At 41.8% G+C, this 20,858-nt stretch overlaps 1 protein-coding gene across 1 annotated transcript in view; it reads left to right on the top strand.

Moving 5' to 3' along the window:
* Positions 1-18,937, top strand: part of XDH (xanthine dehydrogenase) — a 39,681-nt gene extending 20,744 nt beyond the window's left edge. Inside the window, exons 18-37 of the mRNA XM_072331981.1 lie at positions 100-269; positions 1,655-1,778; positions 2,207-2,326; positions 3,312-3,408; positions 3,797-3,921; positions 4,256-4,389; positions 5,998-6,085; positions 6,656-6,742; positions 8,150-8,341; positions 8,826-8,971; positions 9,554-9,635; positions 10,214-10,309; positions 10,963-11,091; positions 12,073-12,147; positions 13,044-13,096; positions 13,549-13,663; positions 14,309-14,374; positions 15,655-15,843; positions 16,508-16,675; positions 17,570-18,937. Of these exons, the coding sequence (XP_072188082.1) occupies positions 100-269; positions 1,655-1,778; positions 2,207-2,326; positions 3,312-3,408; positions 3,797-3,921; positions 4,256-4,389; positions 5,998-6,085; positions 6,656-6,742; positions 8,150-8,341; positions 8,826-8,971; positions 9,554-9,635; positions 10,214-10,309; positions 10,963-11,091; positions 12,073-12,147; positions 13,044-13,096; positions 13,549-13,663; positions 14,309-14,374; positions 15,655-15,843; positions 16,508-16,675; positions 17,570-17,620 (2,307 nt within the window). The 3' untranslated portion in view covers positions 17,621-18,937. The remainder of the gene's footprint in view (positions 1-99; positions 270-1,654; positions 1,779-2,206; positions 2,327-3,311; positions 3,409-3,796; positions 3,922-4,255; positions 4,390-5,997; positions 6,086-6,655; positions 6,743-8,149; positions 8,342-8,825; positions 8,972-9,553; positions 9,636-10,213; positions 10,310-10,962; positions 11,092-12,072; positions 12,148-13,043; positions 13,097-13,548; positions 13,664-14,308; positions 14,375-15,654; positions 15,844-16,507; positions 16,676-17,569) is intronic.
* The last annotated feature ends 1,921 nt before the right edge of the window (positions 18,938-20,858 follow it).

The raw sequence follows: 20,858 nt of genomic DNA, 5'->3' as shown, positions 1-20,858 counted from the left end.
ACGTCCTGCTAGGATGTCTCACCTTGTCTTTTACTCTCCCATCCATGCTTCTGTCCCCTGCATTAGCAGCAATGAAGTCAGCAGTATGTTTTGCTCTAGGAAGTGCCCAGGGGGCAGCTGGTGGAAGATACGGTGGGCCGGCCTTTGGTGCACGTTTCAGCAGCAAAACAAGCATGCGGGGAGGCTGTTTACTGTGATGACATCCCACACTATGAGAATGAGCTGTATCTCACATTGGTGACCAGCACCAAAGCCCATGCTAAAATCCTGTAAGTAGATCCTGAGTTTCATGTGTTGCAAACATTTAGCTCCTGGTGGCCTAGAAAACACTGACATGATAAGCTGAGGATGAAGGAAAGCTTCTTTCACTAGTGGGAACTCTAATTCATTGCATACTGTTGTGTGTGGAGGTGTCTCGCACGAAGGTGAGATGTGGATGTTACAGCTGCCTTGTAAGTCAGTATGAAGGGAAATCTGAGGGAATTAACTGACTTAGCTGTTTTGGAACCCTAAGCCCTTGTCCCTAGGCAGAATTCTTGCCCCATCTCATATTCAAACATGCAGAATTAATTCATGGCATTGCCTCACGCCGCCCTCGATAGCCCTGTGATGTGTTGTTTATTCCTTAGGCAATACTTCCTGCCCACTTAAGACTCCCTGCCCAGTGGTTTCCCACAGTGGTCAAACATGGGATGGGCAGCATACAGTGGTCATTGGTGCACTGATGTAGTAGCTGACTTCCAGCATGTGACAAAAAATGTTCTTCCGTCATCATGATTAAATCTCATATGTTGCAATGTGGTCACTGGTGAGTGCCACAAGTGTATAAGCACTGTTTCTATTACCAGTATAGGTGAGGCCATAAAGAAAGCATCCTATCTATGCCTATTACCACAGTGTGCAATATTTTCTAGAGGTTGCTGTGCATGTTCTCTTGCACCTGCATTGCACACTGACATTTCTAGCTATGCCTGTGTCATTCGGTAGAGGACGTGGCAGTATGTTTCCTTAGGTGACAGAAGTAACAGAAGTGCCTCAATCTATGATTCTACTGGTCAGAATTGCTAAGAGAATCGATTAGGGGGTTCTTTCTGAGGCATTACCGCAGAAGTGTTGGAAAGTGACTTTTCATAAGGAAAATAGCGTTGTCTTCTGCTCCTGCTGCCTAAGAGTTCACATCCACGTGTCAGTGTTCTTTTTAAACATCTGTAGAGCACTGGGATTAATAAACTACAACTTCCAGGCACATCTTACAGTGGAGTTTCAGGAATCTAAACAAGAGTGCTGAAAAAATTGCAGTAGTTTATAGGTGATGTTAAATTATTCAGCAGAAACAAGGCCACAGCTCTTCTACTGACAACAGTCCCTTTGTAAAGCCAACCAAATACATAGCCCATGTACATAATATTGCAAAAGCAACCTTTCACCATTGTTTTTTTATTTAGAGCTTCATTTTTTGTGTGATTAATACTCAATGAAAATGATTTTAGTTGCCTCTCTGCCTTAGTCTCATGTGATATCCTGTGACAGACTCTTCTTTTGCATAGAAAGACTTCATGGAATCAAGCCTGAAGATTTATCGGTGTCTCATAAGCACTCACAGAAAAAAAAAAAGAGAAATAATAACTCTGCTTCTCCTGCTTTCTTTCCTTAGTTCTGTAGATGCATCTGAAGCCCAGAGTGTCCCTGGGTTTGTGTGTTTTGTCTCTGCTAAGGATGTTCCTGGCAGTAACGTCACTGGCATCGCGAATGATGAGACTGTCTTTGCTGAGGATGTGGTATGTTCTTAAAAATAGCCTTTTCCAGTCATGCTGCCTAGGAGATAAGAATACTTTATATTGTCCCATGAAGTCCTCTGCCGTATGCAGAGACAAATCCTGGCTGCACTGGAATCAATAGATAACTATGTGCCAAATGCAGTAAGGCCTGCTTCATGTGCCTCTCCTTTATCTGTGATCAGTGTTTCTTGTGGAGTTATGAGTAATCATGGCTGTATTCCATTCAGAAAACTCCTTGGACATGAAAAACCCTACTCTAGCTACTCATTTATTCCTTATGCTATTCAAAATTGGCTTTATGTAGACCAAACAGTGCGGGGGGGGGAGGGGGGAGGGGGAAGAGGAAATGTTGAAGAGAATTAACACGAGCCTTGCAGTTACTGCATGTATACACACTAACTGGTGGTGGGTCCAAATCTGGCCTGCAGGTCACCTGTGTTGGTCACATCATTGGTGCAGTCATTGCAGACACACAGGAACATTCCAGGAGAGCTGCTAAAGCTGTGAAGATTAAATATGAGGAGCTCAAACCTATAGTCACAATTCAGGTACGTTGGCTCAGGTCTGCTTCCTCTATTAGCTCTCAAAGCTCTGATTTCTAGTGAACTTTGCCATTCACTCATGGCTATTTAGCCATGTGTTGCATTTGTCTTTGTGATGGGGATGCAGCAGTCCTTGAAAGGACCTTCTCAAAACTGAAGAAACACGTCAACAATTTGTGATCATTTCATGCCTTTTTTTTCTCTAACTGGAACACTTATTGACAAGATTTGCCTGTGAGAGTAAAAGCTAGTTATATCTAATACAGCATTCACATCCAGAAAGGAGAGAAAACTGGACAAAGCCATTGTCATTAGGGAGAAATGAGAACTACTGGGAGGAAGTTAGAATTAATTCATTTTTTATAAGGGTCAATTTTTTGTGCCATCTGTTTTGTAATGTGGATTTGACTCAAAGAATCTCTGCGTTGTCCACCACAGACATACAGTCATCTATGAGAAGAAGTTTGGATTTGTTTGCATGAGTAGTTCATTTTCAAGCCACGTGATAGAACTTTTCTTTTTCTGTATCTTATATCTGCTTATTCAACATACAAAGAAGAGAGCGGGGCCAAAAATGGGTTGTTTTTTGTTGTTGTTGCCGTTTTATCACTGTTGTGTTTTGCTTTCATGATGGAAAAGTGCACTTTTGGCAACAGTGCATTGCAGTCATTAAAATTTCCACAGGAAAGATTGTGTTTGGACTATTTCTGCAGGAGTTCTCACTCCACGCAGGAATATAGTTTTCTCCTTCTGTCTCCTTTCCTTCTGTACTGCCCTTTGGGCCATGGACTATAGTTAAACACACGATAGAAGTCATAGCTCTGTTGGCTACGGTCCTTGAGCTTCTGGATCCATGATGTTAAATAAGTTGCCTGTTGCCATAGTTAGCATACAACAACTTGTGCATTATCTTAAACATTTCTACATCAGTCAGAGGAGCTTTGCTTTCACACTGTCTCCACAAAAGTTTCACGGCGTTGTTGTTTCCCAGGAAGCTATTGAGAAACAATCCTTCATTAAACCCATAAAGCGGATTAAAAAGGGAGATGTGAAGAAAGGATTTGAAGAATCTGATCACATTTTGGAAGGTGAGAATAAACATTTCTTCTAAAATAGGATATCCTTCATCTCAGTGTTATCAAGATAGTCTGGAAGGCATCAAACAGAATCACAGAATGACTTGGGTTGGAAGGGACCTCAAGGACCATCAAGTTCCAATTCCCCTGCCACAGGCAGGGTTACCATCTTAGGTGATACTGGCTCAATGGCATGGAGTGCAGGATTGTTTTTGAAATGTTTGTTTGATTATTTTTTTAACATCAAAATGGAATAGTCAGTTTTAGAGCTAAGGTTGTCCGGTGCTGCGCAACACAAATATTTCATGTTTAACAATTAAAAAGGCTGGTGGTGTGCAGATAAGAGAATGGTGATAAGCATCTTATGACACTCTATGGGACCCTTCTTTCAATTTTCTAGGAGAGATGTACCTTGGTGGACAGGAGCATTTCTATCTGGAAACTCACTGTACTTTGGCTGTGCCCAAGGGGGAAGATGGCGAGATGGAACTCTTTGTGTCAACTCAAAACTTAACCAAGACACAGGTAGGATCTCTTTGACTTCAAATCCAAAAGACTTTCGAGTATCAGTTTTAGACTAGATGAATGGTTGTTTTGCAGTTGGTCCTAACTTACCGTATGCTTAATAATAAATAATAAATCCCACACCTAAGGCTAATTTTTAAAGTCCCATCAAATTAGTGTCACAAATCTGATTTCAGCTGACTGATATTTCTGTTGGCATCACATCTCTTAAACTGGGGATTACAGAGGGTGCCTACAGGACCATAAGCCTGGCTTTTGAAAGACATGTTAAAAAGGGAGGTGGTGTGGATGGGATAGTTCCATACAACACTTCTGCGGTTCTGTTTTTCTTTAGGAGTTTACTGCTAGTGCATTGGGAGTCCCATCTAATCGCATTGTGGTCCGAGTGAAAAGAATGGGTGGAGGATTTGGAGGCAAAGAGACTAGAAATACTATTCTGACCACTGTAGTGGCTGTGGCAGCCTTCAAGTAAGTTTCAGTGTGGGAACTTGGGATTTTTTGCTTTCAGAATTCACCTGGTTCAGACTGCCTCTTTCTGGGCAACATTTGCCCTAGAGCAGCTTGTAACAAGCTTGGGATTTCCTAACAGGGATGTATAAGGAGCTCTTAGCTGGAAGAGAAACCTGCTTAAAGGACCTGAGATTATGCAGAAATGCCAGGTTTTCACAGGAAAAGCAGTCTTCTGTTCTTTTAGTACCCTCTGGAAACTCTTGAATCTCTACTCATCTTTTTCACTTAGTGTTGAGTTTTGAAGGGGTTTCTATCTGTGTTATTTTGTATGTCACAGATATGAGACCCTCTTTTCTGCTCAAACCCCTGCTGTGCCAACCATACAACATCATTTCTCAGCTCTTATATAAACTCTGCTTTTTGGATTTTTTCCTGGGGGAAGGGGAGGTCACTGAACAGAACCTATTGCTTTTCAAATCCTAAAAGACCAGGGAAAGAGCCTAAACCATAACCATTTCTGAAGCGCGGATTGTAAGTGTGCTTCTGGAGTTTTGATTTGGGGCATCTTTAACTGTGCAGCTTTTTGTAGTTGCCAGCAAACACGGCCTCTGAGATGGCATTTGTGCACTGAATATCTTTGGGAGAGCATAGCCAGAATGATGCTCCTGTACTTAAAGCAGCTTTGTTTTTCCTGTTCTGAGCAAGCCTTCTCCTTTTATTAAACAGCCAGTAATATACATTCAGTTTTAAAAAAATCTCTGTCACTCAAACCACCACTGTTTTATATCTTAGAGCCTATAGAATCATATCTATGACGTTCCCTTGATGTTTTTACAGTGTGAAGAGAGGCATGGGGAAAGCAGGATTGCTAGAAAATGAAGAGTTCCTCCCATCCTCCTTGGATAACAAATAAGTGACTCAGGTTGCAAGGTCAAACTGAAGGCTAGTTAGTGCTTAGTATTATTACATGACTCATATGCATTTTTCCCTAGAAAAGCCAAGAGAGTGCCTTGAGAGGGAATATAGAAAACAGTGATTTCATAGAACTATTGAATGGCCTGGATTGAAAAATACCACAATGATCATCCAGTTCCAACCCCATGCCATGTGCAGGGTCACCAACCACCAGACCAGGCTGCCCAGAGCCACATTCAGCCTGGCCTTGAATGCCTCCAGGGATGGGGCATCCACAGCCCCCTTGGGCAACCTGTTCCAGTGCGTCACCACCCTCTGGGTGAAAAACTTCCTCCTAATATCCAACCTAAACCTCCCCCGTTTTAGTTTAAAACCATTCCCCCTTGCCATTATGAAGTCATTTCTCACCTTTTAGTATCTCTCTGTATGAAACTATCCTCCCTTCTTCATGCTGTCTGTCCAAAACAGTATATAGGAGCCTCGAGAAGTGTTTTCAACTGCAGGCCCCAACCCTAAAGGTCTGTCTTTGAATCTCTCTTCTCTCCTCAATCTAACCCTTTTTTTTTGAGAGAAAGATACACAATCCAGGCAAGTTATCCCTAACTCACACAACAATTGCCTCTCTAGAAAAGCACTGAAAAGATGAATATGTTTCTGTAAGAACTGCATTGTATAGATCAGGATTTGCCTGAAAAAAGTATCCTTTAACAGAACTGGCCGACCCGTAAGGTGCATGTTGGATCGAGATGAGGACATGCTGATAAGTGGTGGGAGACATCCTTTCCTGGGGAGGTACAAGGTATGCACACTTATGAAATGAATGCATGGTGTCTTAGTGTTGTTGTCATTTGAAATGTCAGTGAATAGTAAGGCACTGTGATAAAGTAGCTGCTCTGGTTGTTTCACTGCTGATATACCCTGCTGCAAATATTTGGCTGGGTTATGGCATTAGCCCCATTAAAGATCTTTTGGCTTGCACAATTCTACTTCCTGCAGAAGTTTTTCTGATTTGGGTCACTTTGATCTCAGATGGCTATTTGTTTACAGCACTATAATAATTCGTTGACCTCCTTTCTGCTGTGCCCTTTTCAATCCAACTGCTTTCATTTTTCAAAGCAAGACAAAAGTTAAGGAAAGTGTGACTGTGATAAACGGTCAGCATCCATTTTAGAAGAGTTTTCTGGATCAAGATTAAGATGCATGCATGGACACCCTTCTGGGAAGCATCCTCATTTACTATGTATGCTTGTCCTGTGCTACAGCAGAAGATGGTCAACTTTTTGTCTTCAAGAGGTCTATTCAGTTTTCGAAGTAAAGTAGGAAACAACATTTTGTAGGAAAAACATTACTGACAAAACTCTCTTGACAGGTCGGTTTCATGAAGAATGGAAAAGTCAAGAGTTTGGAAGTGTCATACTACTGCAATGGGGGCAACTCTACTGATCTCTCTCACGGGGTATGTAAAATAGGATTACTAGGCAGAAAGTGTGTTTCCCTGCATAACCTTTTGCTCTGACTTAGTACCTTTGTCTACAACAATGCTTTAACGTCCTGCTCTCTGATGTGACTAGAAACAGTTCTTAATGTTTTTATCTTCTACAACTGCTTTCTGAGTCAAGTGGCCTGCCCTGGCATGTGCCACATAGTTGATACTGATGTTTTAATGTCTAAGTTAAAAAGGTCAAGAATGTTTGCCTTGCACTACAGAGGGCTGTGACAGGAAACTTACTATGCAACATAAGGTGGCTGATAGTCTCCCAGCTTAGGGAAAGCCAGTTTCTTGAAATAAAATATGTTCAAGTCAGCAGTGTGATCGTGGCAGAGTGCCTGAATCAACAAGTTGGTTGAGGAGTGGCTAAAGCTAACAGAGGCTTAACGTTGGAGTTCAGGAGGGTGGGCCTGGGTTCTGAAATTGTCTTCATGAATTTTTGTACTGTGGAACAGAAACATTTCCTTTTCTGTTCTGAGAGTATCCAACCCAATAGCCTGATGTAAATCATGCTCACTCTAGCTCTTCTTCTCAAGTCTGCTGAGACCTTGATAATTTTCTGTGAAAATGAATCGATTTCAGTGTAAGAAGGCTGCAAGTATTAGTTACATTTGATGCTAGCAATGTGCTCCATGCTGTATGAAGATGAATGTTGTGCATGTGCCTTCATATCAAATATGGGTGTAAGAGGCAGTGGGAGTGTGTATGTGTGAAATGCCTATTTGATCATGCTTGAATCAGGAAACTGGGATGTGCTCTACTGTGAAATAAGTTTGAGATGTGCATAATCACCTCATTTTGTTCCCGTTGGAAGAGAAATCTGGGAACACAAATGAGAAAGATCTGGCCATTTCCTAACCTGGGCAATTAGTGGACAAAGACTTGGAATTCTGTGTTTTAGTTGTATCTGTATTTTGTATATTTGACCTTGTTCCCATAGTCCAGCTGCCGAGTCACTTGATATCATCAAGACCTCTTTCCTACAAAGATGTTACTTAGTATAATTAAAAGAAGTTTCTGATGCTTCCAGGTGGATAATGGCATATAAAAGTAGTTTGGCCCAGGTAGAGCCCAGAGCCAAAGAATAACTTGGAAGCTCAATCTGTTCCAGGGTCCTAATTATCAATAGAAAAGTGTGCTTTTTCATTCTCCTTTCCTTAAGGATATTGCTTTGATGCTCTGTCACTAATGGGAAGGTATACTGGTTATACCTCAGTGCTCATCTGTGTTTACTGCAGATATGTGGGATGGAAAAGAAAGTGTCCATTGTTGTAAACTATCTTCAATTTTTCCAGGCTAGCTTTGGCTGTTAGTTAGAAGTCTGACATGTAGTTCATGTAAAATGTGCACACCTCCATCACTTCTCTTCACCAGGTTATGGATAGAGCCCTGTTACATCTGGATAACTCCTACAATATCCCCAATGTCAGCAGCGTGGGCTTTATATGCAAGACCAACTTGTCTTCCAACACAGCCTTCCGAGGCTTTGGAGGTCCCCAAGGGATGATGATTGCTGAGTGCTGGATGAGTGACCTTGCTCGGAAGTGTGGCCTACCACCTGAGGAGGTACAGATCCATCGACACATTTCAGGGCAGCACTGCCTTTGAACAAGATTTTAAGACTGAATACAATTGCAGAAAATTCTGGAGCATAAGAACTTTTGCTTCATTATTGCTAAACCCTTTGAAGAATCTCAGACTTTCTTTATGACTATCCCATTAAAGAATGAATAATCTTCTTCGTCCTTAAATTCCCTCCGTTGTCTCGGTTTTGAAATACCTGTTTTAAGACTAGATAGAAAAAGCCCAAGGGCACTAGATGTCTTAATGTAATTAGCTATATACTAAAGAATCTCTCTTGAATATTTCCAGCTTTAATGACTTATGTCCCATTTTTCCTTAAACAGATTTTTATCTGTTATTTATATTGTTCTGTAGAGTGAACAGAAGAGTAAAGTCTAGGAATCAATGTGCTTTTGATGTCACCCTTTAAAAGGGCCTGGTCTGAAACATTAGATTTGACATGTCCTTTGTATGACTTTTTGGGAAGGTACGGAAGATCAACCTGTATCATGAAGGAGACCTGACTCATTTTAACCAAAAACTGGAGGGGTTTACTCTACGGCGATGCTGGGATGAGTGTCTGTTAAGCTCTAACTATCATGCCAGGAAGAAGCTAATTGAAGAATTCAACAAGTAGGTGTTCCACAGCTGTGGAATTACTGATTGTACCTTCTAACTTCTGGAGTTCTCTCAGCAACTTGAGTGATGTGAAGTTAGTTCATATACTCACAGAATGACTTCTACAAGTTTCTTGTTTTGGAATTTCTTCAGGCCCACTGTGTGACAAAGCCTGTCACAGTGACCTGATATCTTAGATAAGGTAGGAATCAGGCTTAGCATGAAGTTGTTTTGTAAGGAAATGCAGGAGGGTACAGGAGTCCGCAGAGTCCAGACTTTGCTTGAGTTTTCTTAGGACAATCAGGAAAACTTGTGTAGACTTCCTATTGCTATATCATCTTTCTTAGTTGGCCTATATTTACAGTTGATTAGCTAATAGCCAAACAATTGCTAATGCTTAGGAGGCCACCTTCATTTCAGATTTCTTCTTGTAGGGACTTGTAAACAAAACCTTTCGTTGTTCAAAATTGCCAGTTAACTCTGTCTATATTTAGTTCACGTATTTCATTTCTACTTTGATGCCAAACCTGTCAGAGGGGAGCGTGGCACTGAGATTCAGTGAAAAATTCATTGGTGAACAATGTTTTTTCCTTGCAGACAGAATCGCTGGAAGAAAAGAGGGATGTGTATTATTCCTACCAAATTTGGCATCAGCTTCACTGTCCCGTTTCTGAACCAGGTCTGTAGAAGTCATTCTTTTAGCTCCTATAAAGGAGCTAAATTTGTTACCTCTCTGACTTTCCTCCCTTTGTACTAAGCCAGATCTTTTTGTAGAAGTTAAGTTAGCTAAGAAAAAGCAAAACATTTTTGAACCAAAATGAACGTAACAGCTGTTACAATTTAAACTAGCCAAAAAAAAACAACCCAATGCAATGCAATTAAATGTTCACTGTTTGTAATATGTTTATTTCCCTATCTGTCCCATCTTCCTCAATAGTGGAAATACTGTGACACTGGCAAATGGTCATTTTCATTCCTATATTTAACCTGACTTGATGGACCATCAGTGGTGTTTGCAAGTTCAAGTGGACAGAGGCAGGTTTGGGCTGCTTCACCTGCCTTCCCAGCTGAAAATATTGGCTGAGGTTTGCAAAGTCATTGGAACTTTTACTGAATTGGAGACACATCTGAAGTGACTCTTGTTTAGTAAACTAGTGCCTTTAATTACACCAAAGAACATTCGTTCTTTCTGTAATTTGTATGAGGTCTTCACTACTTCATTTATGACAAAACTTTGATTGATATTTCCTTTTGTAGGCTGGAGCTCTGGTCCATGTATATACAGATGGCTCTGTGTTACTTACACACGGTGGGACTGAGATGGGTCAAGGGCTTCACACCAAAATGATCCAGGTAATAGTTTGGACTTAAGCGAATGAGACACCTTCTATGGCAAATTACACTCTGTCTATAGGACTGCCTCAGGCAAACTGACACCTCCTCTCTGTACACGTTCAGGGTAACAAATCATAATTCCTGTTAAATGTTTCAGCTGCAGTATGAGTTTTCTGGAGTATTATTACATTTTAGCATGAGAATTAATTCATGTTGTGTAGATAATACATATTATGGCTGCAGTCTAGTCTCTGCAGCAATTAACTGTCATATGATAAGAATAGCTTGTTAATTTCTTTCTGTGTATATTTCTCGTACTGCAAACATGTACCTGCATATCTTCATGCCGTGATAGTTTAAAAGGCCTAAGAGAGCAACATTGCTTCAGCAGGGAAATGAAGAGGGAATCTGATAGGGCTCTGTATCCGCTGATACTTTTATAATTGAGAAGAATGCAGTGAATGCTTACTGTTTTGGACAGTGTCCACGTATGTACTCACACAGTGCCTGTGAAGGGCAAACTGAACCACACAAAGTCAATTGAGTTCCCAAGAAAGGTGAAATTTTGGATTGGGACAGTATGGAGGTTTAAGTGTGGACTCTGGCAGTGTAGACAGTGAGTGGATACGCTCCTGAATATCACTCACCAATTGTTTTCCTTTGCTCCACAGGTTGCCAGCAGGTCACTGGGAATCCCTACCTCCAAAATTTACATCAGTGAGACCAGCACAAACACAGTCCCTAATACCTCCCCAACAGCTGCATCTGTCAGTGCCGACATCAACGGGATGGCTGTCCATGTACTGATCCCAAGTTATTTAAGCTATTGGGTTGTAGGCTGGGTCTCAAGAAGATGAAAAGTTAATGTGTATTTATCTACTGCTTAAGGAAAATATAACTTTCAAAAGGGACTTGTAGGCAAAGGATACCTCATAACTTCTGCTATACCTATCGAGGGGATGTCGCATAATGAATGACCATATTTATTTCCAGTTACTTTTTAACTTTCTATTCCAGTCCTTTTGTAGTCATGTAGTTGTGATTACTCAAAGTGAACAGAAGAAAAAAGCCATTTAAATGGCTAACTTTTTAGTAATTAATGAGACCTTGTCTGTAGCAATATATTGTGCTGCAAACATTGCTTGCAGGTGGTTTGTGGCCTGTGCTATGGAACCAAAGACAGATAAGTTTTATAAACGTAGAGTAACTATCCTTCTGTAGCAATAGCACAAGATCATCTCTGACATGGGATAGAATTATCAGCGCATCTATTTGTAGGCAATATGACTTTTCCTTTGCAAAGAAGAAATTAGCCCTGGTCATCCTCAGATTTGAAGAGGAAAGATAACCTTGAAAGTTAAAAATCTCAACTTCAGGCTGGTTTTATTCTCTGCACAGCTTAGTGGAGGTTGAATTTTGGCAAGAATATTTGTTTCCAGTGTTATGAGATCATCTTGCAATATGTGCTAAGGTGACACACTACGACTTGGTAAAAATACTGTATAAACACACGAATTTAAGATGTTTTGTATATTGATCTCGAAAGCTCTGTGCTGTTTGGTATTCTCTTCTATCAACACAATCTGCTTTAAATTTTTCAGTCAACATTTCTTCTACATAGCAAGCTGTTTTCTAGTGAACTTTGTTCCATTTTATGATATGCCAAAGTCCTAAAAAGAATCATGATTTAAGCAGAAGGTTCTTTGAGACTTGAAGTGCTCTTAATACTGCTGACTGACATTTCAAACCTTATAATATTGGTTTTCTCTATTTGTTTTTAGAATGCATGTCAGACCATCTTAAAAAGACTTGAACCAATCAAACAGTCTAATCCCAAGGGGTCCTGGGAAGACTGGGTAAGCTGTCTGTATCTGTCACCAGGCAAATGGGCGTTCTTAGAGATTGTTTTTGTTGTCAGTCCCTGAATGCAGATATGCCCTCCTGCATCTCACTAGCAGAGACCTGAGGAAAGAGAGCAAGGGAAGTAGTCAAAGCTTGCAAGGGTTCATCTCCTCAGCATCAGTTGTGACCGATCCTGGGGCCTCCTCATGACAAACCTTACCAAACCATGGAATTACAGACTGACTTGGGTTGGAAGGGACCTCAAATATTGTCTAGTTCCAACCCCCCAACCCCATGCTCTGGGGGGTTGCAAACCTCTAGATCAGGCTGCTCAGGAACCCATCAAGTCTTGAGTGTTTACCTGTGTCTCTGTAGTCAGGCTCCAGTCCTGGGTAGGAAGAAATCTTGTATGTACTGAAAGGATTCTGTGACAAGGATGACTCTGACTTAGCAGCCAGTGCTCCTTGACTTCAATTCCTCCATAACCTCAATAATGAGAGATTGATGTGCTGTAAGACTCTCAGATTGTTTTCAGAACGAAGTTCTCCACTTCAGGTGAGGAGCTTTGGCTGAGAGATTTCATTGTCAGAACAGGATTTCTCCTGGCCTCCCTAAAGACTAGAGACTGGCAGTTTAACCTTTGTCTTAGAGGCTGTCTAACTGAGAGACAAAATACACAAGTGAGGCTTTCAGCTTGGCTGCTCTGCTTGGCAGCTGCTGATCAGGAAATGTGGGGGATCAGCTGCCAGAAGACATTTCACTTGGCACTGCTGGCACTGAGTAGTGGAGTGTCAGCTGTCCATCACCAGACACCTTCTGTTCAAGTCCTCCTCCAAATGTGTTTGAGGTAGCTGTGTTTCAGGCATTGGTTGGACCATAATTGCTTTCAAATTCTTATTCACCTTGCCAGATTAAAACCGCCTATGAGAACTGCGTTAGTCTATCAGCCACGGGATTTTATAGGTGAGTGAATAATCGTGCTGCAAAGGCAGTTCTTATTCAACTGACTGCATCCAGGGAGATTCTGGGGAGATTTGCATCCCTAATCCCTTTGTCACTGCTAATACAGGACTGCATGCCCTTTCCTACCTAGAAACATCGCAGTGACCTCCTAGAAATGTTTAACTGCACTCAAAAGCGAAGGATTTGCTAATGGATTTGTTAGAATGAGTCTATAATAGTCACCATAAGCCCCGAGATTCATCAGAAGGTGGCTCAAGTAGTTTCAGTTGGGTTTGGGAATACAGGGCAGCTTTATCAGACGTCTATCTATAGGGCTTTTTTTATGCTTTTCATTTCTGCGTGGGATTGATGGAGGGGATAAACCACGAGTGAATTAAGTTTCTTGACAAATTGCACTGTTATTTCCCCTTGACTGCGGAATTAAATCTGATTTTGTTTTTCTCTGCATCAAGGATTCCTGATGTTGGCTACAACTTTGAAACGAACCAAGGGAAGCCGTTCCATTACTTCAGTTATGGTGTTGCTTGCTCCGAGGTTGAGATAGATTGCCTGACAGGTGACCACAAGGTGAGGGGGTCAGCAGGGAAATAGTCTTCTGTGTTTGGATAAAGGAAACATTCACAAGGAGCTGGAGCAAATACTGGGAGTCAGCCTCTTCCTAGCACTGTCATTGGTCCAGTGTGGCCTTCAGTGAATTTCTTAACTTCTATGTTCCAACTGTCTGGGAAGAATAATGAAATGATAATTATCTGCCCTGCAGGGGTATTATGGGGCTGGCTGGCTGATTACAAAAGTTATGGGATTTGCTTTTGTAAGAGGTAGCAGCTCTGTGTTAGCGCAAAGGAACATCAACATATCAGAACTGAGTTAATCTTTAAGTTTAATAGTGCTGGATCTTAGAGAAAGACAGAATTAAAAAGACAACTCATTAGAATCTGACCTTCCAATTAATGGGCTGTGCTCAGGCACAGAGCCTGGCAGCTTGGAACTAATACAGATTGGGTCCGATTGGTCATCAGGGAATCTGCACTGCTTCGCTTTGCCTTAGGGATGGACTGGTTTGAAAGATAGCAGGAAGAACTGAACTTGACACAGATTGCTGAACAGCGGCCAAGGATGGGTACTGGGGGATGCACTCCTCTTCCTCAAATGAAACCACAGTGTGCCATTTTCAACATCCGTGCTGATTTATTCTTCATTTCTGTCTCTTAGAACATCCGCACAGACATTGTTATGGATGTTGGCACCAGTCTGAACCCAGCCATAGATATAGGGCAGGTAAGTGAAACAGTCTCACTAGTTTCACCCTGTTCAAGATCACCTTGCTCTCAGACCTTTCTAGATAGATCATTAACCTGCTCTAGCTTGTGCCTCTGCAAACTTGAGTATCCAGTGAAGCATCTTAGATTGGTTATGAACACCAGTTTGACTCACAACTAACTGTGCGGTGGGCAGAGGATTATGAATCCAGACAATATTATTACTGTGGAATAACCTCACTCCAGGACCAGTTTCTGCCACTAAATCCTGCAGTTGATTTCTCCACTCTTGTCTGTCTGTTAACATCAAGCACTGTTTAATTTAGTGAAAATTATTGAGTGTTGAGGACTGGGGCAGTGGATTCTATCCTCCAGCTACTGCTGTGTGGGGTATGAAGATTCCCTGGCAGGGCCTAACTTATTAGTCAGCAAAAAAAGGTAGTAAACGCAAGGTTATCTGATACACTGAGATGTGTTGTTAGGTGTTTGCTCATGCTTGCCTAGTCAAAACATCCCAACTCCTTTGCTAACTGTAGGTGTCGGTATAGTGAAAATATAGTGATGCTATATATATAGCTAGTGATGCTGCTGCAGGGTTTATTTCCATAGCACAAGTTTGCCTTAGATGAGATGAAACTCTAACAGCAACAAGTTTTCCAGCAGAGGTGTTCTCTTTGAAGTGGCAGAGGGGAAAGAGAGCCTTTGTATTCTCAGCCTGTTGGGCTGGGACTGGGAAAGGAGAAATGGGTTATATGGAGCCTGCCAAAGAAAGGGCAATTTCCTAGATTGCTGCAGAGGATTTGGGGGGGGGAAAGAGAGAAAGATAGCTGCAGGACCACAGGCACGTGGTGCTTGGTTAAGGAATGCTGTATTTTATTTTTTTCCTTCTAAGATTTACAGTAGAAAAATCATGTCAAGAAGACTTTAATAGTTGGATGGGTATGGGAGTGTTTTTCCATGTGGTCTGTGTTGCTAGCCTGAGAATAAGCAGTACTTGAGAAAGCATTTGTGCTGAAATATGGAAGAATATATATGTACATAAATACAAAATGTAAAATAGCTTGTTTTCAGATGTATTTTCTTCATGTCCTTTGAAATACCACGCAGTGCTAATCTGCCTGTGAAGGAATCAATATATATATGGACCAAACTGTAATCAACAAAAGCGTTTAGAGATGAAAAGTTGAGATTTAGACAGGAACGGAGGAAACTGTGGTTGAAATTGTCCTTGTTTGCTCTTGTGTGGGGAAGAACAGCAACAACAAATCGAGAACACAACCTTGTTTGGATGTTTTGTAGATAGAAGGAGCGTTTGTCCAAGGCATTGGGCTCTTCACCATGGAGGAATTGCGCTACTCACCTGAAGGGAACTTGTACACTCGAGGGCCTGGGATGTACAAAATCCCGGCATTTGGAGACATCCCAACAGAATTCTATGTGTCTCTTCTCCGTGACTGCCCCAACAGCAAGGCAATTTATTCATCCAAGGTATGCCTGCATGACCTGTAGGCCTCGTGCTGCTCTAGACCTGTATGAATGCATGATTAAGTGATGATGCACTCATCAGAACAGTTGATTTTGTTAATGTAGTATTGTAGAATCTTAGAATGGTTTGAGTTGGAAAGGACCCCTAAAGGCCATCCAGTCCAACCCTTCTGTAATCCCTGAGAAAGGTATTCCTGCTGGTTTGCAAGGGCCTCCAGTGATGGGACATCGTGTGCTCTGCCCATTCCACTTACCACTGCCTCACCTGAACTGCCTTTGCTGCAGTTTTTTGTACTATCCAAAGGGATGTGGAAATGGGTTAGTTTTTTTTCCCCTTTGTAGCAGTCTTCCTGTGTTAGAAATCTTATACTTTTCACATCATCTCCTTTTACAATGGAATGGGAGTTGTTCACACCTGGTTAACGAGAAGCAGTTTTAGCTTGCTATTTCCTATCTCCTGATAGACTGAAGTTCACACCTGGAAGGAGAAGTGCTGTTTTGTTGCAGCTTTTCCTTGTTGAGCACATCTAGGAGTCTGAGAAGTTACAAAGCAGGAATGAGAACGATTGTCATCTAGGACCTGCTCATCCTTCTCTCAGCCCCACTGGTGTTTCCAGGGACAGGACTGCTCTGAGCTGCAATCTCATTTTGCTTGTGCTCTGTCTAGGCTGTGGGTGAGCCACCTCTGTTCCTGTCTGCTTCAGTTTTTTATGCCATTAAAGATGCTATCTACTCAGCAAGGGAGGACTCTGGTGTGACAGAACCATTCAGGCTGGACAGCCCTGCCACCCCAGAGAGGATCCGCAATGCCTGTGTGGACACCTTCACAAAAATGGTAACTATGCTTTCATAGCCCTGACCAGCCTACCGTACACAGTGTGCTAGACCTGTGCCCAGAGCCCAGAGAGGCTGTGGTTGTACTTAAGCATCTGGTTTTTATTTCTTGGGCCTTATCCTTCACTTCATATACCGTCAGATGAAGGACAAATGTACAGACTGGCATTGCCAGGGCTAGGACAGGCAATATCTCGGAAATAGCATTCCATCCCTCCTTCCTCCAAATGCAGTTTGTGGAATGAAGGTTCTGATTTGATCTGATACTCCTGACCGTTATCTCTTAGGGAATCTACACTGCAGGCCCACTATGATTTATTAGCCTCCCTTGGATAGGATGAGAAAGTGCTATGGGAAATGCTCACTTCTTCTGAATGTTATGATCTCAGGTTTCTCATTAGAAGTTCTGGGCTTGCCTTGAAGGAGTGCAAGATTTAACACTGCTACCATCTCTTCATGGGCTCGTTCTCTGTCACAGTGCAGTGACAGGGCCATGCAGAGTGAATCCCTGCAGAGTTCTGCTGTGACTTGTAAAACCTTGCTGTCTGTTCACATGGGCATCCACCAGGCACTTGTCAGCTTGAACCCTACTGTTGTTAACAGCAAAACCTGGATATCTCAGTCCTCCTCACCAAACACCTGCATCACTGTCTGATGGGGAGGGGGGGTCCAAAGCGAATTTGAGTCTGCATGAAACACTGACTGCCTGGCTTCAGCTAGGGCCAGGCGCTGTGTCTAACGCAAGGCCATGAGACAGGTGTCTCTCTGCTTCAATATGAGCTCAGATCTTCAGTGATGCAAAATCACCTGCCTCAAAGACAACATGTGAACCCAGGTCAGAACCCTCCTTTGTTCTTGCTGCTGCTCACAGTAATGTTTTTTCTCCTCTTTACAGTGCCCTTCTGCTGAGCCAGGGACCTTTAAGCCATGGTCTGTGCGTGTGTAGAAGGAAAGCTGGAGGAGCAAACTCTCCTCATGAAACTAGTCTTACAACGGAGGGACCACAAAGCACTGGGACTGTAATGGAAACAAAAATCCATGTTCACGTGACTCACCTACTGTGATTCATAGAATTTTCACATTTAATTGCTCAACCACTGCTTCCTCTTAGAGAGGAGATTGCTGCCAGATTATAGCTGTGATGCAGATTTGAATGAAGAGTAAAGTGGAAGGTGATGTTTTCCAGGTGTAGTCGAAAACTACATTATATTTCATTTAGAATTGTTGCACAGATGAGAGACACTCTTAGTGCCAGACCATATGAAGTAGCATGGTTATTGTTTTGGGGGTTGCTTGTTTGTTTTAAATTGTGGAAAGCGAGTTATCACCTTGTCACTTTCTGCTGTTATGCCAAGAAAGACTTAAAAGCACTGAACCCAGGCAAACAGTGCTCTAATGGAGATGGGAAAAGGCATGAGGGGCACCGAAGGCTGGACCCTACAGCACAACCGCTTGATACGCGCCAGAGGAAAATAAGGAAGAACACTGATGTTAGCTTACTGCAATGAAGGTCGTGTGTATATTATGGTGGTGGTTCAGAGGGAGACCTTAAAATGTGACCGATAGCTGCTTTATCCAAAGCTACATGAGGATTGCTTTGTCTATAACAAAGCTTTAATGAAGTCTTAGTTTATGTGCTACTTGCCTTGCCTGACTAAAGGTCAAAACTCAAGATGCCAAGACTTCTAGCAAGAGGCTGATTCATTTGGAGCATTCAGCCTATTTCCTCCACATCCCTTCCTCATCTCTTAAACAGCAGAGGACATCAGAGAAAGGACCTTGGAGTCATAAAATGGTACTGATCATTGTTCCCATGGGAATTTTTTACCAGCCAGGGTGAGGGTCTGGAGAAAGCCGGGGGATGAGTTGGCTCTGGGCATTCTCTAGGGTCTATCCCTTATTTTCATGCCATGGCCTTGCCACCTTTTCAAGACAACCCTTAGTTTTGCTGAGTGCAAAGAAATTTTGTATGTTTCGCAAAAAGGATTGCTTGTCCAAAAAAAAAAGGTGCTGATTATGTGATGAACTCAACGATGCACGTTTTAGGGTGAATGCATTTCTTGGTATGGGATTTAAAGGTGGGTGTACTTCCGTGCAGGCTTTGTCATTGTCAGATTTAACACAGCAGTGTGCTTTCTCTAGATGATGCCATGTACTGTACCTCCTCATGTGCAAACTTTCTCTGGCCCACAGCTCTATGAAAATGTCCTTTTCCAATGTTAGCACTCCTAGGGCCATCAATAAACATTGTGCAAGAAAATGCAACTCCATTGTCTTAAATGAGAATTTGCTTGCATACATCCTACTTGTCTTAGGACTTAGTTTGAAATACTCCTTGAAGCACTCCAGGACATACAGTTTGGAAATACATAGGTGTAATTTTCAGTTCTAACCACCAGTTTTCACAGTGTTGTTAAGGCCTATCCACGCCCTCACAGCCTCAGCAAACAGAGGCTGGACTCCAAAGCCATGCTGCTGCTTTGAAACAAAATATTATATGGAATTAGGAGGAGCATTGTAGTCTAACAGCTGCTTATGAAGACTTTATTTTAATCCACAAAATCTGAGAGGCATCTTTTGTAGCCAACAGGGCAACACGTCCTTTGACTCAAGTTCCATCTATGTGAAATACCGTTCCTACTCTCTCTTCTAGGTTAGCAAAATGGGTGTTGTACCAACAAGTAGAAATAAGAACAGTTCCATCTGTCTCTGTGCAGAGAACAGGAAATAGGATTGGTAACCTGCTTCATAATAATATCTTTGTTTGAATCTCTGTGCATAGTTGATATTTTGTTGGTAAGCAAAAGAAAAGTAAGAATAAGCATTCAGTAATCAGCTATTGGTATGAGAGTTGCAAGCAACTGCAAGATTCACCACAGTAATTGCATGAGTCAATAGCCACTGCCTGCCTGAAAATGAAGGTAGATTGCAGCGGTTATCTCAATGGCATTGCTGTGAGTGTATATTAATAAACACAGCACAGAAGTGGAGCCTTTATTTGTCTCTGTGGTGGAAAGGACAGGTAATCAATGTATTTGTGTCCTCAGCTCAGGCTGAACTCCGTACTTGGGTTAAAGACTCAGTGAATGGAGCAGCTCTCCTCTCTCCAGGTGCTCTTGCCAGCTTTGCAAGGATGGGAATGGGACTGGGAAACTGGAGCAGCACTTAGCAGGCTGGTCTTCAGCACACATGAACTGCTGTGGATCCACCTTTGCAAGCTGCAGAGCAGTGAAGATAAACATGCATCTTGCTATATGTAACCTGATCTGTGACAGGATGGAGTTTCAGATGCACCGTGGAAATAAATTCTAATTTCCTGAAATGGTACATAGCATTACATAGCATTCTATGAGGCTGTGGGTGAGTACAAAAGGCTATGCAGTGTTACAAACATAGAAACAGCTTTACTTCTTCCTTTGTCTTTGAAATTCAACGTAGTCAGGAATAGGTGTTTCACTCTATCTGACAATCACTTTCAGTGTTTCCCTGATGTGAGATCTTCTGCCAATTCTCAAAATACAGTACAAGCCAGATAAAACTCTCCAAGTGGATGAAAGGAAAAGCAATAGGGTAGGATATGCTGTGTCACTATACAAAACCCTTGCTGAACATGTTCGTTCTTTATGTATAATAAACTCACCTGAAACATCAGCCTGAAGATGTTCAGCTGGGCGGGGAGAGCAGCAACACTTTCAATACTCTAAGTAAGTCTGCAAGTATTCTTCAGTATTCTACCGTATAGATCTGCTCTCTTAGGCACAAAAGGAAAAAAAACCCACACAGTTAAGTAAGCAAATTACATAGGCCAAATTTTCAATCCTTTATTTCTGATACATATAAATGACATTCTTCTAAGTGGTGTTTTTTTCCCCATTGATTAATTCTAACGAGATCCAGGAAGTTCTGAAGAGAAATCAATGATGTAGCATGTATGTAACCATATAAAATATACAAAAGAGATCTTCAGAATACACAAAAGAGACGTATACAAACTTCTTCAATTTGCAGTTATATTAAAACCATTATAAATCAATGATTGGTGTCCACAGACCTCTTCAGAATTAATGACATTAAGCCCCATTAGTCTCATCTCTCATCCCTCTGCAGAAGACTTTTTCTTACTTTGACAGCAATCAGCCATAATTACAGTTGTATTTAGATGTTCTCACTACTTCTGTTACCTT

Source organism: Excalfactoria chinensis, chromosome 3 (genome assembly GCF_039878825.1).
Source record: "Excalfactoria chinensis isolate bCotChi1 chromosome 3, bCotChi1.hap2, whole genome shotgun sequence".
Classification (NCBI taxonomy): Eukaryota; Metazoa; Chordata; class Aves; order Galliformes; family Phasianidae; genus Excalfactoria; species Excalfactoria chinensis.
The sequence above is the reverse complement of the archived record's forward strand: the minus strand, read 5'-3'. Positions and strand labels throughout refer to the sequence as shown.